This window comes from Leptodactylus fuscus, chromosome 1, assembly GCF_031893055.1.
Source record: "Leptodactylus fuscus isolate aLepFus1 chromosome 1, aLepFus1.hap2, whole genome shotgun sequence".
In the NCBI taxonomy this organism is placed as follows: Eukaryota; Metazoa; Chordata; class Amphibia; order Anura; family Leptodactylidae; genus Leptodactylus; species Leptodactylus fuscus.
Window position 1 is genome coordinate 208,633,938 of NC_134265.1, and position 25,249 is coordinate 208,659,186.

General features: G+C 40.2%; 1 protein-coding gene across 1 annotated transcript; it reads left to right on the forward strand.

Annotated features, from left to right (window-relative positions):
- PLPPR3 (phospholipid phosphatase related 3) lies at positions 1-25,249 on the forward strand. Its single transcript, XM_075283146.1, has 9 exons — positions 1-278; positions 9,897-10,023; positions 15,599-15,784; positions 15,874-16,003; positions 18,629-18,824; positions 20,701-20,758; positions 21,329-21,502; positions 23,296-23,475; positions 23,998-25,249. The coding sequence occupies exons 2-9, from the start codon at positions 9,943-9,945 to the stop codon at positions 25,105-25,107; spliced, it is 2,115 nt and encodes a 704-aa protein (XP_075139247.1). The 5' UTR covers positions 1-278; positions 9,897-9,942; the 3' UTR covers positions 25,108-25,249.

A 25,249-nucleotide genomic window follows, 5' to 3' on the forward strand; every position in this document is an offset into this window, starting at 1 on the left:
CTAGAGTCAGTAGACAATTGATAGCAAATCTCTCCCACCTCCAGGTGATCCATATATACAGGTGACCCAGGAGAAGCCATGTCCTGGACAAGCATTTGATGTTGCTCCAGAGGCACACACAGAGATTGGGAGACCCTCCCCTCATTCATAGCATCCTCTTACTACACTACCTTCATCCTGCACACCCCTGCTCTCTGCCCCTTTGTTCCTGCACCCGTTCTTCTGACAGACATGCTTTGATGCTTCCCTCTTTGTCCTGCATCCTTCTCTTTTGACAGGTAAATGCATTTTTGGGTAGACATAAAGATCAGTATATAATCGAGCTTTATGGACAAGGCAGGACAGGACTGCTGTTATACACATGTATTGCCTATGAGACATGTATGTAATGTATAGTGAGGGGGGATATATGACTAGAAAACAATAGCATTATGGCAGTCAGGCAGCATGTTGTATATATGTGTATATACCTGATACTGTATGTGTATGTTGGCTCCATTCTAACATCTTTGTACGTGTTCGCATTGTGATAATAGTCATATAGCCAGATGAGGCTGCCACCATGTAATAACGGTTAGAGTAATAACCTTATAACTGTGTATGACATTGAATTACTACCTTATATCATTTTCCAGGTATATACATTCCAGTCTGTCTGTGTTACAGAGCTCTGCATAGTAAGGCTGTAGGATGGCTGTGGCAGGTCCGTTTTATGATGACTGTAGCAGTGTTGGTTACATGTTAACTAATACGTGATATTTACCCATCCATCCCTATGGAAGTAGGGAAAATCACTATGTGCCCGCATCAGCGGACTAGATATTGGTGGTCGTCCAGCAAAGCCACGCCAGTATGCATCCCTGCTATTAGGTGGCATCAGTCGCAATTAATGGGCAACTCAATTAGTCAACTTCATGATTCATTCTTCAGGAATTGATCCACAAATCTGTAACCACTTCTAAATATTGGCACATTGATTCACTTCGTCTGAACGTTGCTATATCCAATCTCAAATTTAGGAAACTGATTCCACATAGATAATAGCTAAGCAAAATGGGGCAGATTTATTAAAATGGTCTGAAAGCAAAACAGTTTTAGTTGTCCCTAGCAACCTATAATGGTGCCTCCATTTTGTATTCTGTGCCTAAAAATGAAAGCTGCATTGTGATTGGTTGCTAGGGGAAATTGAGAGAGTTTTGCTTTTAGACTTCCCCATTTGGGTGTAAAATTTTTAGAATGCAAAAACAGTTATAGATGGAGACGTAAGCGCTAAATGCATTGTGACATTGGTGTACTCTGAGAACTAGTATTTGGCTGCTTCTGAGATAGTAAGACATTTGTCCAGAGAGAGTAAACGGTATAACATAAGTACTTATACTGAGAAGTATAGCGTGAAGCCCCTGGACCCAATGCAAATTACGTATCTATAATTCTGGTGTTTTCTTATGTGGTAGAGCAGATTTGGGCCCCCCGAGGTGCCAGGATCCATTGCTACCTCTGCACCCCTTGTAAGTGCCTGCTTAATCCCCTGTCACTAGAATATGCCACCACCAAGATGGCTCTATCAGTCTATATTTATTGGCAACACTGTTGACATCCCAGTAAACCATGTGACCACTTCAGCCAGTCATTGGCTTCAGTGATTTCATGCTGTAGAATGGCGAGGACAGCGATTGTCTGCAGCTGTCATGTGTGTAGATAAGGGTGTAACCCTGCAGATAAGTTACACAAAGACTGGCATGGACTACCGGATGGATAATACTGGTGCACCAGAGAATTTACCAAGTAAGTTTTGGTTGTTTTCTAATTGACCCATAAATAATACTTTTGTAATTGACAGTGTCATTGAATTGATATGCACACACGGTTCTTTATAAAATCTCCAGCATGTTGTGTTATGTTGCTTTTATTGTAAAGAGGACCTGCTAGTTCTGATCTGTCTGCTTTAGTAAATTCTAAGCAATTCTAGAACAACTTTTCTTAAAATTCTGAAAAGTTTGCTAAAAATAGATATGTCAGCGGTGACAGGTCTTCTTTAATAAATGTAGTTTTTCTAATGTGGTCTATCAGGAGGTTCTTATCATGTTTTTCTTTCTATGGAGTTCTTTTACCCTATTCCGTTAGCATTAGAGATGAGCGAACACTGTTTGGATCAGCCGATCCGAACAGCATGCTCCCATAGAAATGAATGGAAGCACCTGGCTTGCAGACTTTGCCGGCGGCTGGCCGCTTAACCCCCCGCGTGCCGGCCGCTTCCATTCATTTCTATGGGAGCGTGCTGTGAGCGTGCTGTTCGGAACGGCTGTTCCGAACAGCGTTCGCTCATCTCTGGTTAGCATCAGTTAGCATATGGCTACTATTAATAAAAAAAAGTCATGTTATGGCAGTAGAAGCTGCACTTGTACACTGAGACCCTGTTCACATCTGCGTTTGGTATTCCGTTTGAGGAGTCTGCTTGGGGAACCCCCCGAACAGAATACTGAACGTGTTAAAAAGCAATGAGCAATGAAAGCACATGGACCCCCATAGACTATAATGGGGGTCCGTGTGCTTACCTTGCTTCCTCGCGGTGTCCACACGAGTCATGCAGACAGGAAAGTAGATCATGAAGTACTTTTCTCCCCTCATGATTCATGTGGACACCGCATGGAAAGCACACAGACCCCATTATAGTCTATGGGGCCCATGTGCTTTCATTTAGAGGGTCCCCAACCAGACTTCCTGAACAGAATACCGAACGCAGATGTGAACTGGGCCTAAGTTCTTGATCAATTCTTTATATCCTGGTGATAAAGGAAGTAGGTAGATCTGGGAGCGAGAAATGTTATTCACATATTTTTTGGTGGATGAAGCTTGGTGGTCTCCTGAGTTTTCATGAAAAGCACAAAAGGGCACATACACACAGGTAAGCAGCTAAAGCACAGTCAGTAAAGCTGCTTACTGAAATTGAATAATATCTCATTTGTAACTGCACAAGTAGCCAAAAGTAGTTACAGTAGAGTAAAGTACTTAAGTAGACTATTCTCACTTTAGGTTCACACGAGTGCTCGGAACTCTGTCATTTGGGTCTGTATGGGGACCTTAAAAATGGAGACCCTTTATGTTTATAAAGCAGCTACCCTTTAATGGGGTCTGCCAGCTTTCGCCAGTTTTATACTGAAACCGAAAGAGAGAAAAGTCCTCCTTGCAGGATTTTTCTCTTCCGATTTTTCGCGGAACTTCCTATGGAGATTGCAATGCAGATGTGAATCCATCCTTATATTGTAAACTGTGATATTTGCAGAATGTTCAGTCCTTTGCACAGATAAACAGTTTGTAGGCGTGTGTGCAGGTTGTGAGGAAAATCAACCCCTCCCCTCTCCATTCACTGTGTGAAGAGAGAAAGGAACTGCTCCCTCCTCTCACTGTGATTCCGTCTTGCTTCTGCAATGTAACTATGGACATACTTTCCTGGTAACAAAGGAGTAAATTGCAAATTAGCTAGCTGGGAGACACCTAGTAGCAGGAACATTAGAGAGGTTTTTCAGGCTGAAGGCAGGCACATTTATAATTAAAGTGCATTACATTTTGGACTAGAATTACATGCTCTATGAAATGAGACTAAGAAGTCTGAAACGTTTGTGATCATTTGAGTAATCGGTCTCTGTTAAGGTTTCCTTAAAGAGGAACTGTCACCATACACAGAATGGAAAATTCCAAACCTCATTTGATTCATACTGCACCCCTTAACAATTTGGAGTATATGTATTTAAATCTGTTCCCCCGTTCAAAAAATAGAACCCCTGGAATCATATATTACTGTATATATAAACTATCTCCAAAGGTGTAATCAAAAAGTTCCTGGCTACTTGGAGAATCCGAAATTGTTTATATGTAAACTTTTTAACAGGGACCTCCTACATATTAGAGATGAGTTTACCAGTACCCCCTTCCCCATAGTTACTTCCTTTCTCTAGTATACCTGTATATACTTGTACACTATAGCAAAAAAATGAGACCACACCTGCAATCAAAATGGCCAGAAACGCTCACTATAGGAGCTAGTATTGGTAGTACAGCTTCCAAGTAATTGTGGAACATAGTGGAATTATTAAATTCAGTTAATCCTCTGTAAGATTATTCTCATATAATGTTTTGTAATTTACAATTGTTACAGAATTTTGGGAGAATGGGGGGAGCCATTCAATGACTACTTATTGTGCTTTAATAGAGATGAGCGAGTACTGTTCGGATCAGCCGATCCGAACAGCACGCACCATAGAAATGAATGGATGCACCAGGTACTTCCACTTTGACGGCGGCCGGCCGCTTAACCCTCCGCGTGCCAGCTACGTCCATTCATTTCTATGCGAGTGTGCTGTTCGGATCGGCTGATCCAAACAGTACTCGCTCATCTCTATGCTTTAACACTCTCAATGTTAGAATTTTCTCTGCAAGCTATTGCACATCTCAAGGTGTATGGATATTCATGAGGCATCAAATAACATCCACAATCTGAGCCAAGTTGTAATAGCGACCTTGATTCTTTATTAACCTAAGGCTGTATTCAGACAACCAATTTACTCTATATATGTTTTGTGGTGCTTCTGAAAAGAAGGTTTATTTAAAAAAAAACAAAACAAAAAAAAAACTGTTGCAGATGCCAGTATTGTCACTTAGTATGGAGTCCGATGACACCTCAGACTGCATACTGACGTGCTATTATGTCCAGGAAAACTGAGCCAAATAAGACATGCACTAAAAAATTTTCACAAGAGTTTGCAGGGGAAAAAAAGCCTTTAAGCGTGCATTCACACTACTGATGCGCTGACTGATTCTGAATGTTAAAACACGTTCAGAATCAGCGCATATAAAGCAGTTCCCATTCATTTCAATGGGAGCCGGCATACGAGCGCTCCCCATTGAAATGAATGGGCTGCTTTTTTCACTACGAGCACTCCCATTGAAGTGAATGGGATGTGCTCGCGTGTACGGCTCGGCATGAGCAGAGCTAGCCGTACACGCGAGCACATCCCATTCACTTCAATGGGAGCGCTCGTAGTGAAAAAAGCATCCCATTCATTTCAATGGGGAGCGTCGTATGCCGGCTCCCATAGAAATGAATGGGAACTGTTTTATACGCCGCTGATTCTGAACGTGTTTTAATGTTCAGAATCAGGCAGCATATCAGTAGTGTGAACTTACCCTAAGTGTGTATTTCCTCACTTCAGTGGGTCCATATGCACTTGAGTGTTGTGAGTCACACTTTGGTTGTTTCAATGGCCTGGAATATTATTTATTTTAAAAATAAGCAATGCATTACCCACAAAATAAGGGTCAGAAGGGTTGGTGTGTCTTCTTAGGGCTCGTTCACACGGGCACAGAGGGGGTGGATTATGGCGCAGAATCCACGTCATAATCCGCCCCCTCACAATGGTGGTCTATGTAGACCGCTAGTGTTCGTTTTTTCCACTAACGTTTTTTTGCCGCTAGCGGAAAAAAGAAGCGATGTGACTTTTCTTCTCAGGAAGTCAATACAAGTGAATAGGAGGTGGAAACTGCATCGCGTTTATTTTGCCAAAAAGCGACACAGCTTTTTAAGGTCCATTCACTGTCCAGGAGGGAAAAACTGCCTGGCCCTCAGTGTCCAAAAACCGCTTCCTAATTCCTGAAGCGTTTTTTTTCCGGACCAAATTACGCCACACGGTATTCATGTGTGAACTAACCCTAAGGGAGACTGTATTTTCAAGTCACCTTGTGGTGTGAAGAAAACTGTACATGTGTAAAATCTATACGTAAATAGAAAGTAATACTGCCATTTTGTGACATATAATATCAGCTGGTTTAACTGATGGCTTTGACTTTGTTATCCTTAATAGAGATGAGCGAGTACTGTTCGGATCAGCCGATCCGAACAGCATGCACCATAGAAATGAATGGAAGCACCTGGTACTTCCGCTTTGACGGCGGCCGGCCGCTTAACCCCCCGCGTGCCGGCTACGTCCATTCATTTCTATGCGAGCGTGCTGTTTGGATCGGCTGATCTGAACAGTACTCGCTCATCTCTAATCCTTAACTCACTTTGTAACCAGTTTGGCAGTATGTCAAAAACCAAAAGAAACCACACAAAAAATAATAAAGCAATGTAAATTTATTAATATCCTAATAAAAACATATAAGGATACATAAAAACAAAAATACATGACTAACATACATATGAAGGGGAGACTAGGAAGTCTATATACCAGAAATACCATGCTAGTTATATGTCAGTATTGTTGGTGTCTTATGCTCTTACATATACAGTACATATACTCTTTTATGATCTTTTTGCCAGTTCCATTTAACATATTCTGCCTACACTGTCTTAGTATTTCTGGTATCTACACTTCCTAGTCATGTATTTTAGTTTTTATGTATCCTTATATGTTATAAATAGGATATTAATAAATTTACATTGCTTTTTTGTGTGGTTTCTTTTGGTTTATGTCATATTTCACAAACATGTGCCTCTTTGTATGTATTACAGCATGCATCAGGTCATTGTCCATTTGACCAAGCTTTAACAATTTTGTGAAGTGCACCAGTCCCCCTGCAGAAAAACAACCCCAAAATATGATGCTGCCTCCCTCATGTTTCACAGTTGAGATGGTGTTCTCAGGCTGGCAAGCTTCTTCCAAAGGTAATGATGGTCATTATGGACAAACAATTCAATTTTAGTTTTGTCAGACCACAGGACATGTCGCCAAAAATTAAGGTCCTTGTTCCTTTGTGCATTTGTTTGGCTTTTTCATGTTTCTTTTGGAGTAATGGCTTCTTCCTGTCAGAGTGGCCTTTCAGCACATGTCGATACAGTACTCGTTTCACCTTGGATAATGACAGACTCTTACCAGCTTCAGCATCTTCACAAGGTCTTTTGTTTTTGGGTTGATATGTACATTTCGTACTAAAGCACGTTCATCTCTGGGACACAGAACCCATCGCCTTTCTGAGTGGTTCGATGGCTGCACATTCCCATCTTGTTTCTATTTGTATATAATTGTTTGTACAGATGAACGAGGCACCTTCAGGTATCTGGAAATTGCACCCAAAGATGAACCAGACTTGTATGAGTCCACAGTTCTCTTTCTGATATCTTGGCTGATTTCTTTAGACTTTCCCATGACATTACACAAAGAAGCAGTGTGTTTCAGGTGTGCCTTATAATACATCCACAGTTGTGTCTCTAATTATCTCAGTTGTTGCCAATAAACCTATCAGAAGCTTCCAAAGACAAGACATCATCATATGGGCTGTCCCAAATTGTTTAAAGGCGTAGTAATCGTAGTGTATGTAAACTTCTAACTTTGTAGAAAGTAATAAAAATGCCTTAAAAATACCCTCGCTGTCATTATTTTGGTATTTGGCAACTATAAATAATTTTGGTACTGCTAATTGACCTAAAAAGGGAAAGGTTTATTCTGATCTCATATCAGATAGTGAGAAAAACATGTATATATGTTTTTTTTTTTATGTAGTGTATGTAAAATTGTGGCTTCAACTGTATATAAATAGAAATGAATGACATATAGACCACTTCATAGTTCTTGGTGTAAAAAAGCGCCAGCGAAAGTGGGAGAGACATCCCCCAGACTTCCCTGGCGCTTTTTTATACCAAGAACTATGCTGCAGAGGTATTCGATCGAATATACTCTCTCATCTCTACTACCATACAGTAAACTACAAACAATGATAAAAAGCAGCCCCACTTAAGTAACTTGATACAGCCCAGTATACACTTCATCAATTGTAAGAAAGAAATGAAGTATAAATACAAATATATATATATATATTTATATCCAGGATCAGTATAAATAGCAGAAATTAATACAAAACCTTCAGTATGAAAATGCTACTAAATGCCATACCAGGAAACAGCAATAGATGAGCAGAAAGCCCACCAAGTCCATTTATGGCTAAGGCCTCACATAGCGAGCCACAGCTAAAAGGTGCTCAGGAAAAAACTATGGTGGCAACGCATCTTGATTTTTCCCACAGAGCTTCTCACAGACAGTCTGCAGAGTTTTCCTCTGTGAACTTTCTGTCCCTGTTATACCTATGTGGAAAACACCAGCATTTCTGTAGATATAACTGACATGTTGCGATTTGCAAAAACATTTCCACCGTGAATTATTTTCTGCAATGTGTAGAAGGGATTAGTCAGAATCGCATCTACTTCGCACTTACCTCTGTATGCTGTGGCCAAATAGTGCTGTTTAAACTACGTGGGGCCCCCGCCTAAAAAATATTATTATATCTCTACATCGCTAATTAGTAATAGGTGGTGAATAGTTGGCAATGGTTAGCTCACAGTAGAAATATTCATAAAGTTCCATGCATGGTAGATATGGAAGATAACCCAGGGCAGTTGAATCATCCATAGCAGCTTTACTTGACACCAGAGCCCTCAAGTAGTGTTGGATCAGCCAATCCACATCAATATCAGTGGAAGCAGTAGAATTGTAACGCTAGGTTTACATTAGTGTTCAGGTCTGCATGGTACCTGAAAGACAGAGAGCCTGTCCACTTAATATTTGGTAACTCTAAGACACCTGCAGACCCCATAGACTATAATGGAGAGAAAAGTCCACCTTGCATGTATTGGTTGCATGTATTTGACCTGTATTTGCAGTCTTTTTCTAGACTTTTGGTCACTTTGGCTTTCTGTATATTATGGTCATTTGGGCTTTTCTAAGGTACTTGTGTGCAATTTTATAGTGATTGTCAAAACAACACAACATTAACAGCAATGGATTATAGTGGGGGCAGACTGCTCCTTATTGTACTCACCCACAGTCTTTGTGACAAATTCAAAATGTGTTTTAGCCGTAAACCGATTATTAGCAGCACAAAAACTGATAGGATATCATGTATGAAGACTTATACAGTCATAGAACAGACTGCCCAGCAGGACCCTGCAGATATTTCAACTTTTCATGAACACTCAGGTAACCTTTAAGGCAAAAAAATAATCTTTCAAAAAAGGCCTGTTAATAGGTTAATAAATGCACCCAAATATCTTTAGCAGTCTTTTGAGTGATTTTCTGTGTTTCTCTGTGAGCTCCTGGTGTATTCTGCATTTGTTTACTTGGGTATCTTCCTGTTCTGTTTTCCTTCAACTACCATGATGCCTTGGGCCACTCAGAGCACTATCTCCCTCTCTCACTCCCTCCCCCTCCCTTTCTCAATCACCCCCCCCCCTCCCCGTTTCTCTAGCTAGGGCACCCACTACTAGCCCTTCCTAACTAACTCAACCCTCCCCACCCTATCATACTTGCCTGTCTTCTGGACAGGACCTTCTGGGCACAGGACGTCACTTTATCTGGGTGACCGGTACGCCTGCACAATAGAGCTGGAGTGCCCAGATGAAATGAAGATCCAGACCAGAAGACAGGTAAGTATGATTGGGTGGGGGTTAGTATTGGAACGGAACATCATCAGAAAATTGGAAAATGTGCTTTGGATGGTAATTATAGGTAATAGATTTTTAGTAGATAGGTTTTTGGTATAGTAAGTAACATAGAAGGTAGGCTGGGAAAGGGGGGAAATGTTTAGCTTAGATTAAAAAATTATAAAGATCATTTTATCCCGGACAACCCCTTTAATGACTGCTATCACACTGGGTGTGTGCTACAGCATTGGACTGCAGAACATCTGAAAAACTTAAACAGTCTCTCTTGTGACCACATCTGTCGCAGCATTTTTCAACAGTGCATATAACACAATATAATGCAATATAATAACTCTGTATGGGAGTAAAGGGTGCTTGAAGTTCACCCTGCTTACACTAACGCTAAGCAGGAAGTAACTATACACAGTTCAGTACAGTGCATTGTCACATTGTATGAAATAATCTTATATGTATTTTATGCCCACAGGCGTCCTAAGGGCCCTTCCAACTTACCAGTCACCCCACTGGGTGCCATGATATCGCCTAAGGAGAAAAGCAAAGTTCGCCCTCCCAAGGACAGTATGACTCTATTGCCTTGCTTCTATTTTGTGGAGGTGAGAAATGTATTTTTTTTATTGTGTTTATTGAAGTTTTATGATTACATATTAAAACCAACCATAATCAAAATTCCTCCCAGGAACAGTGTTCTAAAACATACATAGTGAGCATATTCAGACCAACAAACCATAAAGAACAGGAGTGTCAAACTTATTTTCGTCGAGAGTCAAATTAGCCTTATGGGTTTTTTTCAATGGGCCATTAGTAATTCTCCAACTTTATAGATGTAGCTATGCCCATTAGGTGAACTTACATTTATAGCTAGTTGAAGACAGCTGTGCGCACCGTGATTTGCAGGTGTCAGCCATATGTAATGGCTGACAAAGTCCTCTAACACCCCCAGTCGGAGATGAGTTCCAATCACGGCTGATAACCCTGAAATGCCTTGGTTAAACATGACAGTGACACCTCAGGGGTTTTGTTATATATTGGGCCCCAATTGCCTCTTCCCTTTGTGGCGATTTCTGACCCGCTTATCAGTTTTTGTAGTGTGTGTCTCTGCTGTCACACTGTGGGCACAACATATCAGGCACTGAAATGGTGTATCTCTGGAAAAATTGCAATTTTAACTTTTTACTGCACATTTATTTCTGGAAATTAAAATAATGCAATACTCAAGGGTTAAAAATACTTGCTATGAGCCTTGATGCATTCCATGAAGGGAGTAGTTTCTAAAATAGGAGGTGTGTTTTTATGTCTAAGACCCTCTGCAATTGTTTTGCCAGTGCAGTGTAAATTACCAAATTAAAGGGGTATTCCCACGTCACATACTCACCAGTCTTCACTGCTGTAAAATCTTCTTTCTTCCTGGTTTCTTGCATCATTTGGTGGGCGGGGTTTCACATGCAACCTGCCGTTTAGCTCCGCCCACCTCATAGCGTGATCCTATGGGGCGGCTGAAGGGCCTGTGATGTCATCAAAGGTCCTCAAACAACACTATATGCACAATATTGGACTATGAAATAGGCAGGAGCAACTCCATTCTGTCTTACATTCAGAGACTGCCTGTCTCTGCCATAATGAACACAATTGAATTAGCTAGCCTGATAAATGGGAGAACAGAAGACGAGTTCAGAAATGAAAGCAGCTCCCTCTTCTATCTGATAGCAGGAAGCTAGGTCACGTGGTGTAGACACAGGAATAGCTAGAAACACAGGCTCACTCCCGTGCACTTAGCCTCTCCTCCCTCCCCTCTGAGATCAGGCAGATACATCACTTGACTTTTGAGCAGATAAGTCAAGGGCTGTGTCAACAATTAATTGAATAAAGTAAGATAGTGGACAAACAAAGCAGTTTTGCTGAAGCAGTGTATTTAGGAAAAGTCTTACATCCACATTAACAAGCAGTATAAGATAGGATCCTTGTGATGGGACAACCCCAGCTTCAAATGCGCATGGTGCTTCTTAATTTTTTGAGCCTTGCCATATTTGTAGTGCCACATTTGTGGGGTTTCCAAAATCAGTAGACAGAGCATAATTACTGGAAAGCTGACATTTTACAGTGCCGTGATATGGGCAGGACCTATTGGGCACTGATATGTGTTCTGTCCCCACATGAAGGCAATTGAAGGTATAACTAATAGTGGCTGTGTGACTTTCCTATCTTCGTATCCAAGCAGTGGAGCAGACCGGACCGACAGGAGCTCAGGATAGGTGGATTCAAACGTAGACACGATGATATGATGAACTAGCGTGGGTTTATTTGACCCAAGAACAACGAAAAGCAATCACACAATACTGTAATAGCCTTGGTGGTAGTGGTATTGAATGCAGTCCTGTTGGTGTTTTTCCTGAGGCTAACTGCTGGTCAAAAACTGATGTCTTCACAAGCCCAAGTATAAGAAATTCCTGTCACACAGCTATGAAGAGCTAAAATGGCTGCAGGGAGTGACATGGACCAGGGCTTTGCCTAAAACCACGCCCAGAGAGAAAAACTCTGTTAACAAGAACAAGGGCGTGTAGCATGCAAATTCTGGCCAACAGATGGCAGCAACAACAATGAATAGAAGTAACATGAGAAGGAATTAGCAATACAGGACATTTAACTAATAAATATGATTTTGCACCATCTGCTGAGTATTTCTTTTTGGAAAGCATCTTTGGGGTCACAATGATCACTATACCCTTTGAGGGATGCAGTTTCCAAATTGAAGTAACTTCTTGGTACTCTCCACTGCATTATCCCCTTAGGGGCAAATGTGCCATTACACCTGAAAATGATTCTGTCTTCCAAAAGCCTAATGGCACTCCCTACCTTCTGTGACCTGCCCTGTGCCAATACAGCAGTTTTCCTCCACATGTGGGGTATTTTTGTAGTCAGGAGAAATTGTGCAACAAATAGTGGGATACATTGTCTACTTTTAAACCCTTGCAAAAATTTAAAATATGCAGCTAAAGCAACATTTTATTACAAAAAAAGTTTCATTTTCATTGCTCAATTTTAATAAAGCTACAAAATAGCTGTTGACTCAAAATGCTCAGTATAGCCCTTGATAATTTCCTTGAGGGATGTAGTTTACAATATGAGGTCATGTTTTGGGGTTTCCGTTATACTGGTACTTTAGTTGCTTTGCAAATGAGACATGGCACCCAAAAATTATTCCAGCAAAATTTGCCCTCTAAAAGCAAAATAGTTCTCTTTTCGTTCCAAGATCACATATATTTGGGTATTGCCATATTTAGAAGAAATTATGTAACAAACTGTGGGGGATTTCTCTTCTTTAACCTTTTGTGAAAGTGAGAAATTTGGGTCTACTACGACAATTTATTGGAAAAAATTAATTTATAATTTTCCAATTCCATTGGTAGTAAATTTGTTGAAACAGCTGTGAGTTCAAAATGCCGACTGTACTCCTTTAGGGTACCCCCTAGTTTCCAAAATGAGGAAATTTATTGGGTCTGTCCACTGCGCTGGTACCTCAGGGACTCTGCTAATGTGACTGAAACCAATTCCAGTAGAATCTGCCTTCTGAAAAGCTCAGTGGTTCTCCTTCCCTGCTGCCAATACAGACATTTATATCCACATGTGGGTCGTTTCTATAGTTGGGAGAAATTGTTTAACAAATTGTGGGATGCATTTCTTCTTTAATCCCTTGTAAAAACAAAACATTTTGGGTTTAAGCTACATTTTATATATAAGAATGTAATTTTCCATTTTAATTAATTTTTTTTTTAATGTAGATTGAGAGCCCCACATAGAGCTCACAATGTACATTTTTCCCTATCAGTATGTCTTTGGAAAATGGGATGGAAATCCATGCAAACACGGGGAGAACATACAAACTCCTTGCAGATGTTGCAGGATTTGAACACCAGGACTCCAGCGCTGCAAGGCTGCAGTGCTAACCACTGAGCCACCGTGTGGCCCCTTAATTTTCCATTTTTATGGCCCAATTCTGTGAAAGACCTGTAAGGTCAAAGTACTCACTATAGCCCTTGATAAATTCCTTGAGGGGTCTAAATTTATAAAATGGGGTCTCATCTGGGACTTCTACTGTTTTGGCACCTCAGGGGCTCTGCAAATGGGACATGGTAAATGAAAACTATTCCACCAAAATCTGTCCTTCAAAGCCAAATAGCGCTCATTTCGTTTTAAGCCCTGCCATGTGCCTCTACATCAGTGTACAAGTATTGTGGTGTTCAGGAGAAAAATGTTGGTTGGCTATTCTTCTTTAACCCTTTGTGAAGATGAAAAATTTGGGGCTAAAGTGACAATAGATTGGAAAAAAGGTCATTTTAAAATTTCACGTCCCTATGGTAATAAATTCAGTAAAAAACCTGTAAGGTCAAAATACTCACTATACCCCTTGATACATATCTTGAGGCGTCTAGTTTCCAAAACGGGGTCACTTTCTAGAGGTTTTTAATATTGTTGTTTAACTTGTAAACCTTATAATGTCCGTAAAAAAATAAAGGGTAATAAAAGTTTGATGCCGACATAAAGTAGAGACATGGTACATTAGATTTATGATCTCTTTTTGGTGCTATGACTATCTGCATGAAAAGTACATAATTTCAAACATTTTTAAATGCATATTTTTCAAAATTTCCACCAAATTTCCTATTTTCTCATAATTAAACACAAAACATATCAACCAACATTTACCACTAAGACAAAGTACAATGTGTCACGAAAAAACTAAGTCAAAATCACTTTGAGTTAAAGTGTTCCAAAGTTATTACTGCAGGAAGTAACACATGTCAGATTTAAAAAATCGAGCTCTGTCAGGAAGTTAAAAACTGGCTTCAGGAAGAGGGGGTTAAAAAAGGCAGCATATCAATGTTTTTTCTATGTATTTAATAGGGGAAAAATGCTAACAAAGAGACAGCAAAAGCTCAATAAAAATGTTATGGAAAGAAAAGCAGCACAACTTCGCCGCAGTCTTTTTTAGTTGTGATTTGCTATATAGGGCTTCAGCATAAGAAAGGATTTTAAAAAAAAATTTTTTTTTTTTGGAATACTTGCATTATAGTGGTACTCTCAACTATATTTGTTTGGTTTTAAGCATAGCCTTTAGTACCATGCTTTGCTTTATGTTTAAAAACATTTATGTAAGGGAATTCCTAGTTATGCAATTCCCCAGTAGTTGCTGCTGAAACCAGGAAGAAAAAAAATGACAGAGAGAGTGAGTTCTAAACTTGGTCCCCTGTCCCTGCCTATTTGCCTCAGCTACTCTAGGCAGTAGCAGGGCAACTGGGTGACAGTCCCTTCTCTGGATAAGTTTTACACAGAATAGGACAAGACAAAACAACACAGAAGCAGAATCAGCAAGCCGAGGTCAAACCAGAGAGACAAACAGTACCAAATCGAAATCCAAAAGAGTAGTAACAAGGGAAGCTGAAGGTCAGAAGTCAGTTAATACAAAACAATAGCAAGAGAAACGCTTAGCAAGGACAGTTTCAATAGCCCACAAACCTATCGAGAAAAAGGTTTGAAAAGACCCCAGAGTATAATAATTGTTCATGGGTGATCCACGATGGGGCACAATACCGTGTGCAGGGGCCACTATGGGGTACAATATTTTGTGCAGGAGCCACTGTGCCATAGTGGCTCCTACACACAGTATTATTCCCCATAGTAGGTCCTACACACAGTACTATGCTCCATAGTGCCGCTGCACAAAGTACTATGCCCAATAGTGGCCCCTGCACACAGTATTATTCCCCATAGTGGCCCCTGCACACAGTATGATGCCCTATAGTAGCCCCTGTAGACAGGATACTGTGTGCAGATGCCACTATGGAGCATAATACTGTGTGCAGGGGCCACTATGGGGCATAATGCTGTGTGCAGGAATGCGGGGTGGGAGGGCATGTCAAAAGTTTGTCATGGGGCCCCACCATTCCTAGTTACACCACTGAACTTAAGGAATCATGGGAGTTGTGGGAAAGGCACAGAACAGGAAGATGCAGATGTCAACTATTGCAGAGAAGGCTAGGTGCTCCCAGAGAACCTAACAGACCTTTTTTGGAAATTCATCTTTTTCCAGGAAAGCCCCTTTAAGTAGAAGACCATAACACTGCACAAAACAACTGTACTCAACTATTCTTATTGACTTTTTCGTTCATTTAGCTTCCAATTGTGGCCTCGTCCATAGTTTCTTTGTATTTTCTGGAGCTGACAGACATATTCCGGCCAGCTCAGGGTGGATTCCAGTGTCATGACCGGTCGCTTTCAATGCCCTATGTTGAAACCAATGAAGAGCTCATTCCTCTTCTCATGTTGCTAAGTCTTGCGTTTGCTGCACCTGCTGCCTCTGTAAGTAAATCCATTAGTAAATATATGCAAAAGACATAACTTGTTATAAAACCATTGGTAACATTCAGTGCTTGTATATTTTATATCAGATTATGGTTGGAGAGGGGGTCCTGTATTGTATACAGTCCAAATTGAAGGGCCATGGAAGCTCTGAAGGAAGCATAAATGCAGGTGGTTGCAACTTCAACTCCTTCCTACGTAGGACAGTTCGCTTTGTGGGTAAGCAGATAAACAGAACACTTTCCATATATTTGTAGTTACGAAAATTACAGCAGCGCTCTGTAAACAGCACAAAGACATATATAGAGTAAAAATATATATTTAGATAGGAGCACTTATACCTACAATGTGAATACATGTCTGGTAGGATCTAAAACCCTGCTTCTGTTCACATTTTTCCTCTGCAAACTTTCCACCTATATTATACCTATATGGAACACACCAGCGTTTCCCTAGGTATAACAGAGATGCTGCAACTTTCAAATAGTGTTTTGGAAATCCCAGCTTTTCCACTACAGATTTTTATTTGCAGTGTGTGAATGGGATCGGCCAAAATGCTGCATCATGGGGCCCCGGCCTATGTCTACCTTAATTATAACAGAGCATGTGTTTTGATCCTACTAGTCCTGTATTCACATTGTAGACTCATTCTGGGCCTAACATCTACATGTCTGTTAATTGTGGGGTCCCATCTGAATAAGGTCGCCTTGTCGGGGCAGATGGGATTCTATAGTTTGATCAAACATGTATACAAAAAAACCTCAGATTTATATATATATACAGTATATGTATATATATATATATATATATATATATATATATATATATACAGAGAGGGACAGATATTATTGTAGTAATATATTTTTATTCAGATTTATGTATGTCTTGGTTCTATTTACAGAGCGCTGTTGTAGTCTTTGCATTTGTGTTATCACTATGTCTTTTGCACCTGTTCACATTAGCAGGTACTGTCTGAATTTTTTACACACACCATATTAACATATTAACCCTTTCACACACCACTCAGAGAGCATGTTTGCTTTCTTAATTTCCTATGGGAGTCTTGTTTTTTCAGGAAAGGAGTGAGATGATGAACTTTTTCTCATCCAGCCACTCCACTGCTCCAGTGCTTGGTGATGTGTCTGAATTGCACATTAAAACTGCTGTACCACACAAATATCAATAAAGTTTAGATTTTACTCTGTCTCTATCCCATCTGTACGTAATATTTAGCATAAAATATGATGATCGCTTCTGTAGAAGTACTTGCTACGAAAATAATGATAACAATTATCACCGTAGAGAAATACCTAATATGCAAATTGACTGATGTTCAGCCAAATATGGACAATCATGCCAAATATTGGGATTTTCAAAAATATCCTGCATGGCCCAAAAAAGTCATCTACATGTCTGATAGTTGAATATTTGGAGGCCGGAATGGTCAAATCAGCTGTTTCGACCACCAAAAATCTAATGTTTATGGTTGCTTGAACTGCAGGAGATTTAGATGTTATATCCATAGTTCGAGTGCAAAAAAGCAAACAATATCAGTAGTGTGACTGACATTTCATGTTATCTCATTCACACAGACATTGCAGTGTCTTTTTTCCAAAATATATTGTAGCTGGTTAATTTTAGCTGCAGAATTGCAAGTGTTATATATTTAGCCTTATTCTCATATCTCATGTATGAAGAGTCTGACGGAAGTCTCAAAACAGCCTTGGGTTACAGTTTATATGGGGAATGGAAACATTTATACCAATATAATCCTCAATTTAATTTGCAAGCAAAAAATGATGGGTCCTGTAAACATGGTCTACATGAGGGTCTTATTTCCTGGACTGCCATCGCCACGTGCATGGAATCACTACGTCGTAGAGAGATATGATACAGTGAGCTCCCAGACAGCCAGATTGTTCCTGTACTAGACGGACTGTCAGTCTAGCACAGTAATAATATGGACTTCCGGGAGCTCATCTGTGAAACTCAGTCTGTGTGTGAGACGGATTTAGGCCGGGACCCCTCGTGCATAACTGCTGTGGTTTCACCACGGCATTTTACAGTCCCTGCAAAGTGCATGGGATTTTAGGGAATACCATCCACACATTGCGGAAAAATAGACGTAGCGGACACTCTGCGATTTCCAAAACTGTTGCAGTCAGTTATATCTACAGAAACACCAGTGGTTTTCGTATAGTTATACTGGAAGCAGAAAGTCTGAGGAGGAAAATTCGGCAAACTTTCTGTGAAAAGCACTGCGGGAAAGATTTTGATATGTTGCTGCTTTCCAGTGACATACTGTTCCATACCATAATCACTGTGGCGCAGTATATGAAACTCAGTCATGTGAACCTAGCCTTAGAGTTTTTTGGAAAAAACATTATGTTTGAATAGGGGGTCTGTTTGAGTACTCAAGTGAGCAAATTAGATTTTTTAAAACTTTTGTTTATACTGTCGTAGCATAGTATCAATGTGCAGCATATAGTATAACACATATGTGGATGGTGGGAACATATAGTATGACTGCTGTTTCAGCACTTTTATTAACAGAAAATATAAGAGTGGAAAATTGGAAAATATATGTGAAAATTCTTCTGGACCAGAGGTACAAAATGTCGAAAAACACCTGGTAGCGAAAAGGTTAAAGCCACTTAATGTTTATATATGGATGTTGCATGGTTGTCTGCTTTATTGTATGCATCTGTGTGCAATATGTGAAACACCAGAACTCAATAAATAGAGGGGTTTTCACATCGTTTTGGTCATATAGTTTATATTGTATAATCAGTACAACTCTTAATATTCTGATCATATTTTAATGAGATTTGTGATCCTACATAGGTGTCCATGTATTTGGATTGTGTGCCACTGCACTGGTCACTGATGTCATTCAGCTTGCAACAGGATACCATGCTCCTTTCTTCCTCACTGTCTGTAAACCTAACTATACCCGTCTTGGAACTTCCTGTGCTACAAATCCTTATATTACCCAAGACATCTGCACGGGTAATGACCAACACGCCATTTTGTCTGCCAGGTAAGTAATGTGAAAATGTGCAAAACAAGCAGATTTTTCTATATTAAATCAATATCTGTATTGCTATTACTATCCAAAATAATATTTATCATATTGCATCCACAAGAAAATATTATTAACATGATACGTAAGGGTGGATAAAGACACAAGTCCAGCCTAGAAACCTACCTAAGTTTATCCAGAGGAACACAATTGCACTAATTCTCTGGATCAAAATTTTCTAGCTTTAATAACCTTTCAAGAAAGGCATCCAGCTTTATGTGTGCTATATCTCCCCACCACACTGCCCTCTGCCAACAACACACTGAACAGTAAGCATTTAATGTATAAAAGACACTGCAGACAAAGTTTACAGCTGAGATCAAAACTGATGAAGGGGCGTTCACATTACTGCCGCTGTCCACCAAGGGTTTCCGTCTGAAACCCCAGGCAAACTGGACAGGGGACGGCTTGCTGGTGGTCAGCTTTAATACCCATTCATTTGAATGAATTTTTAAAGGTAACCACCGGTGTCCATATGTGGCCTCTCTGCCTGGAAACCGTTTTCTTTGCATGGACACAAAGTCATACATACAGGAGGTGACTGACATCAAGCCGTCCCCTGTCCATTTTCTCCGGGGTTTAGGACGGACCCCCCTGGGTGGACAGCGGCAATAGTGTGAATACCCCCTAAGGCTGCAGTATCCAAAAAGATTTCTTTTTATTTGTTTTGAATTTGATATCTTTTTATTTACTTACACCCTAGTATAGTTTGTCTTTACCAGTTACATATTATATATTATATTAGACTATATGGGTATGTATAGTACTATTCAGATTTATCAGCAATGTTGAATAGAAGAGCTGCACTACAATGTATCCAGATTCAGCAAATAAATGTTATTGTTTGTTTACAGAAAAGAAAGTTCTACCATTTTTCATTATACTTCCTATATCAATTTCTCATGGTTTTCTAAATCAGTGGTTTTCAACCTGCGGTATGTGTACCCCAGGGGGCAGTGGCATAACTAGGAATGGCGGGGCTCCGTGGTAAACATTTGACATGGGGCCCCCCCCGACCCACCGACCCCTCTCCCCCACACATCACATTCCTGCGCACACTATAATACCCCATATTGGCCCCTGCACACAGTATTATATCCCCTAGTGGCCCCTGCACACAGTATTATGCCCCATATTGGCCCCTGCACACAGTATTATGCCCCACTGTAGACACCCATGAACAATTATTATACTCTGAGGTCTGAAAAGGGGTGTCAGCCATCTTCAATGCGTCCTGGGTCATGTGACCTCAGGGACGTCACACAACTAGGCCCGAATCCTGTCTAGAGCCCGGAGAGGTAACACAGTTTTTTATGTTCTCTTACCTACCTGGGCCTCCAATCATTATACTTAGGGGTCTGAAAAGACCCCTGAGTATAATAATAGTGTTTGTGGGGGCTGCAGCGTCACTTACCGATCCTGGCAGGGCCCGTTGCCATCTGGAGAACTCCAGCCGGTAACGGCCTATTAAAAAAAAAAAATGCAGCGGTAGCGGCTGTCGCTGGGCCTCTAATGTCCCGGGACCTGTGACAGCTGCTACCGCTGCTACCCCGATAGTTACGCCCCTGCCAGGGGGTATGCAAACCGGCAGGAATTGGAGTTATCCTGAGTTTTACCCCAGGCTCTTGGCCACATGGTAACAAACAGGTTTAAGTGGCCATAGGAAATAATGGGTCAGTGTGCTAGCCCTTACAAAATCTGGCTAGCACACATTCTTGTATAGTGCCTTGCATATTTTTACTTGATCTCCAGAAAAAAACCCTGTTGCTACTTATAATCGTGTGTTTGTGTTAAATTTTAATATGCTTAAATAAAAATATTCATATGTTTTCAGGAAGACATTTCCTTCACAACACGCCACTCTTTCAGCATTTGCAGCTGTCTACGTGTCTGTGAGTATTGGTCAATACATTTTTATGGTATCTAGCGATAGCTAAAACAGAGGTGCATATTTATTATTAATCTACGCCAGTTTGCTGGTGTAAAAAGGTTGTAAACCTCGGGTCTGCAACTTTTTAGACTTTAGTTGCAATATGAATTGTTGCAACTGGTGTTCCTGCACTGCCCGCATTACTTTCTCAGATAGGATGTGTGAGGAAGACATGCTGGGGAGGGGGCCATTAATCCCGCCATATTGAAAATCCTTCACAACAGAAAACTGGAGTGAATTATGCAGCAAATCTACCCAAGCTATGAGCTAGCATAGATTTCACAGCGTGATAGAAGGTGTATGTCTCCTCATCAATAAGGCACATCCTCTATCGGCACAGGGGATATAAAATCTGGTGTTGAATAAGCCAATATACATAAATCTCCGCCAAAGCATTATAAAGTGATACAAATGGGTGTTAGCTTGTATTTCAAATGGTCCAAAACTCATGTAGTACAATTTTACTGTACATGCTGGGAATAATTGTATCCTACATTATGAGATAAAATTCTGTATCATTGTTCTTTTATAGATGTACTTTAACTCCATCATATCTGACAGTACAAAGCTTCTGAAACCACTTTTAGTTTTTTCCTTCTCCATTGCTGCTGGAGTATGTGGATTAACCCAAATCACTCAATATCGTAGTCATCCAGTGGATGTATATGCAGGCTTTCTAATCGGAGCAGGAATTGCTGCCTATTTGGTGAGTATTGAATACCTATTATTTTTGTACACTATTGTATTGGCATTGTCATAAAGCCATGTACGGTTTGAGGGAATGTGGCGGATGTTACATTGTCATTACAATACATGTACATATAATGACACAAGTTGAAAAAGACATCAGAGATTGTGCCAGGCTCCCCAGAGAGAATGTAGGGTCATTTTATTACGACACAAACTACATGTCACCTACATAAAGTTGCCATAAGGGACAGGTAAATTTATTTTCTAAAATGACTAAACCTATATGTGTGCCCAGCAGTTATTACGTACTTGAATAAATAACAGCAAAACAAATTATCATTTGTTAATAAAATAATAAAAGAATCAAAAATTTATCAATATTAAAACCAATATAAAATGTGTAAAAATGGAAAAAGATTGTGGCTAGAAACAACAAAGAGGCCAATGCATTACAATCTAAGCATCAAATACAAAATCATTCATATGCCATCCAAACATCAATAAATGAATACATACAAGTCATATAACAGAACAGTAATGATAAATACTATACACCTATAATAAGGCAGTTATACAATGATAAAGTACCCAAACTGACCAGTGTAAAGCAACCACGGCCTCCAATCTTCAGTCCCAAATTTAGTAGCACATTGTGATATTTAAAAAAAAATAAATTAAATTAAATATGTGGAAAGAGACAGGCATATATTTCCTTCTTTTTCGGTTTATTTTTTTCGGGGATTTTCTCAGATTATAGACATGGTTAAAATATTAGAGTTCCCATCAAAAGCTCACCGTGGGTTTCCCTGTGCACCGTCTCCTCACAACTGTCAGCCATATTCCATCAGTACAATTTAGCAACATCTACATTTCACTTTCCTTCTCTATCCAGGCCACAATGAAGACATGTTCACAACATGTGTGTACACACAAGCTTCCTATCATTCCGAACCCGTTGGTGCCCCCCATAATCATGCTTGTTTTGTATCACATTTTCCCTCACAAAATCCCTTCATAACTATATGTTACTGACCAACAGCTATTTTTTTGCCATTAAAGACTCAATTTTCTGGAAGTTTGTAGATTATAAATCTATGCTCAAATATATGAAGGCAGTGGTTAGCACTGCAGACTTGCAGCGCTGGAGTCCTGGTGTTCAAATCCTGCCAAGGGCAAAAAACCATCTGCAAGGAGTTTGTATGTTCTCCCCGTGTTTGCATGGATTTCCATCCCATATTCCAAAGATATACTGATAGGGAAAAATGTACATTGTGAGCTCTATGTGGGGCTCACAGTCTACATTTATATATATATATATATATATATATATATATATATATATATATATATATATATATATATATATGCGAACAACTGAGGCCTGGGGCCACATATAGTGGAATTGCCAGTGACTAACCCACTCTGATGATATACAGGTCACATAAAATTACAAGGGCAATCCTGGCCAGTAAATCCCGTCTGTACATCGACTGGATTTCCAGACATTTCCACCTGCTTTGTGCACTGTGCGTGCAAACTCTTTATTGACAAGAGAAGAAAGCATATTTAATTGATCTTATATGCCAGCACTTGAAATTTTACACAATTTTCTAATTTCACATTCAAAGGACCCTTTGGATCATGCATGTTGGTTTTCTGGAAGTTAATGTTTACTAGGGGAGAAGACGCTATACAGTTAATCTATGTTCATCTTCAGCAGCTATAAAATTAGGACAATAAATATGAATTTAAATGAAGTTAAATATTTTTTTTTTACTTCTTATAATATAGATGTAATGTATGTTGCAGGCTTACCATGCTGTGGGTAATTTTCGGGCATCTTCAGAGGATACGTCTTCAAAGACTGCCAGGAAGGATCCTCTACGTGCTTTAACTCACCGAGGACATGAGTCTGTGTACCATCAGACTAAATCTTCAAGCACTGATGAACTCACTGCTCATCCTCGTACCCAGGCCACTCAGCGTCAGGTTTATACATATATTTCACTATTTACACAGAAAAATAAGTATGCGGTACATATTTTCTAATGAATTGATCACAATGTAACTTCAAGTTTTCGTTGAATTTCTTCTTGAAAGGATTAATTTTCCGGAGACCTTTTTGGCGTAGCCACATGTTGCCAGAATTTTTGATAGATAAAGGTCACACCTCTGCGATTTTCTCCAGCCTTAAATGAAGTCCATTGCCTTTATTCATTAAATGAGGTGGCTAGCATAGGCTGAATGGAGAGCTGGACGCTATGCTTGCCCAGTTGTTTCCAGAATTCTTATGGACCTGAACAATGAATTCAACTACATATACAGCTGCCATTAAACATCTCATCTCTATTTATAATCCATCAGATATTGATGGCATAATCTGTGGATTTTCCATAAATATCTCCGATGGGAAAAATCTTTCGACCGCATACACGTAGAAGTTCATAATGATTTGATCTGGACAGATACTGACTGTATGTATTAATCTTTTATTTTTCTTGTCTTTGAAAGGTTCAGCGTGAGAAAAATTCTCTGGGTAGCCTTAAGCGTGCCAGTGTTGATGTTGATTTACTAGCCCCCAGAAGTCCAATGGGAAAAGAAAATATGGTAACATTTAGTAACACTCTACCTCGAGTTAGCACTCCATCTATGGAGGACACTTCTCGTCGCCACATGACTATACATGTGCCTGCTGAGGGTTCACGTCCACCACGAGCCCCAGGACCTGAATGGAAGCCAAAGCCTTTGGAAGGACGAAGCCTTACACTTGGAGAAGAAGTGGCATTAGCACAGGCTCATCGGCGGGCAGCATCTGAAACATCTGGTATTGTTCTAGATGATCCGGATTCCGACCGAGCACCACCATCACTTTATCCCACAGTGCAAGCTAGGACAGCAGGGCCACGTGTTCTTATACAACCAAGACCAGCAGCTCCCCCACTTCTTCACATACCTGAAGAAAACCAAACTGGTTCACCTAAGGGCAGTTCTGCAATTAGAGCCAAGTGGATGATGATGGCAGAGAAAGGAGGGGCACCTCGAGCTTCTACAGCTGCTCCAAGGCTTATGCAGGTGATCGCAATGTCAAAGCAACAACAACAACAAGGAGCATCATTAGTCTCTAGCACACCAAAACATTCGGAAACCTCTTCATCTTCTACAACAAGTAGCTCTGATTCATCACAATATCGCTCACCGTCAGAGAGGGATAGTTCGAGTATTGTAACAATTGATGCTCATGCACCTCACCATCCAGTAGTTCACCTCTCTTCAGGCAATGGTCCATGGGAATGGAAAGCTGCACAGAAACCTAGTGACACCCAAGAAACAGGTCCCTATGATATGAGTAAGGACTATCGTGGCTACAGAACACCAAAGGGTGCAGGTGTATCTCCAGGTTCATCAATTAGTGACCTAGAACCTGATTCAGAACCACGGTGTGGACCAACTGTCAATGTTGCTGGAGGTGTCCCAACTCCTCTGGTGGCTGAGACTATTGGCATTTCTTCAAACCGGGAAGCTAGTTTGAGGAGAAAACCACAAGTAGCAGAAAGGGATGGAAATGAAGAAGCAGAAGAACCTTTTTATAAGAAGCTTCAGAATCAGAGGTTCAAGGAATAAATAACTCACAAGGGTGTTGAGGAGCAAAGTTGTAAATATATCGGCATGATTGACACAGAGGTGACAGCAAAGAAAACTGCAGCATATCACTGCCCAATAAGCATGAACATACTTCAATACAGAAGTCTTAAAAATCAAACAT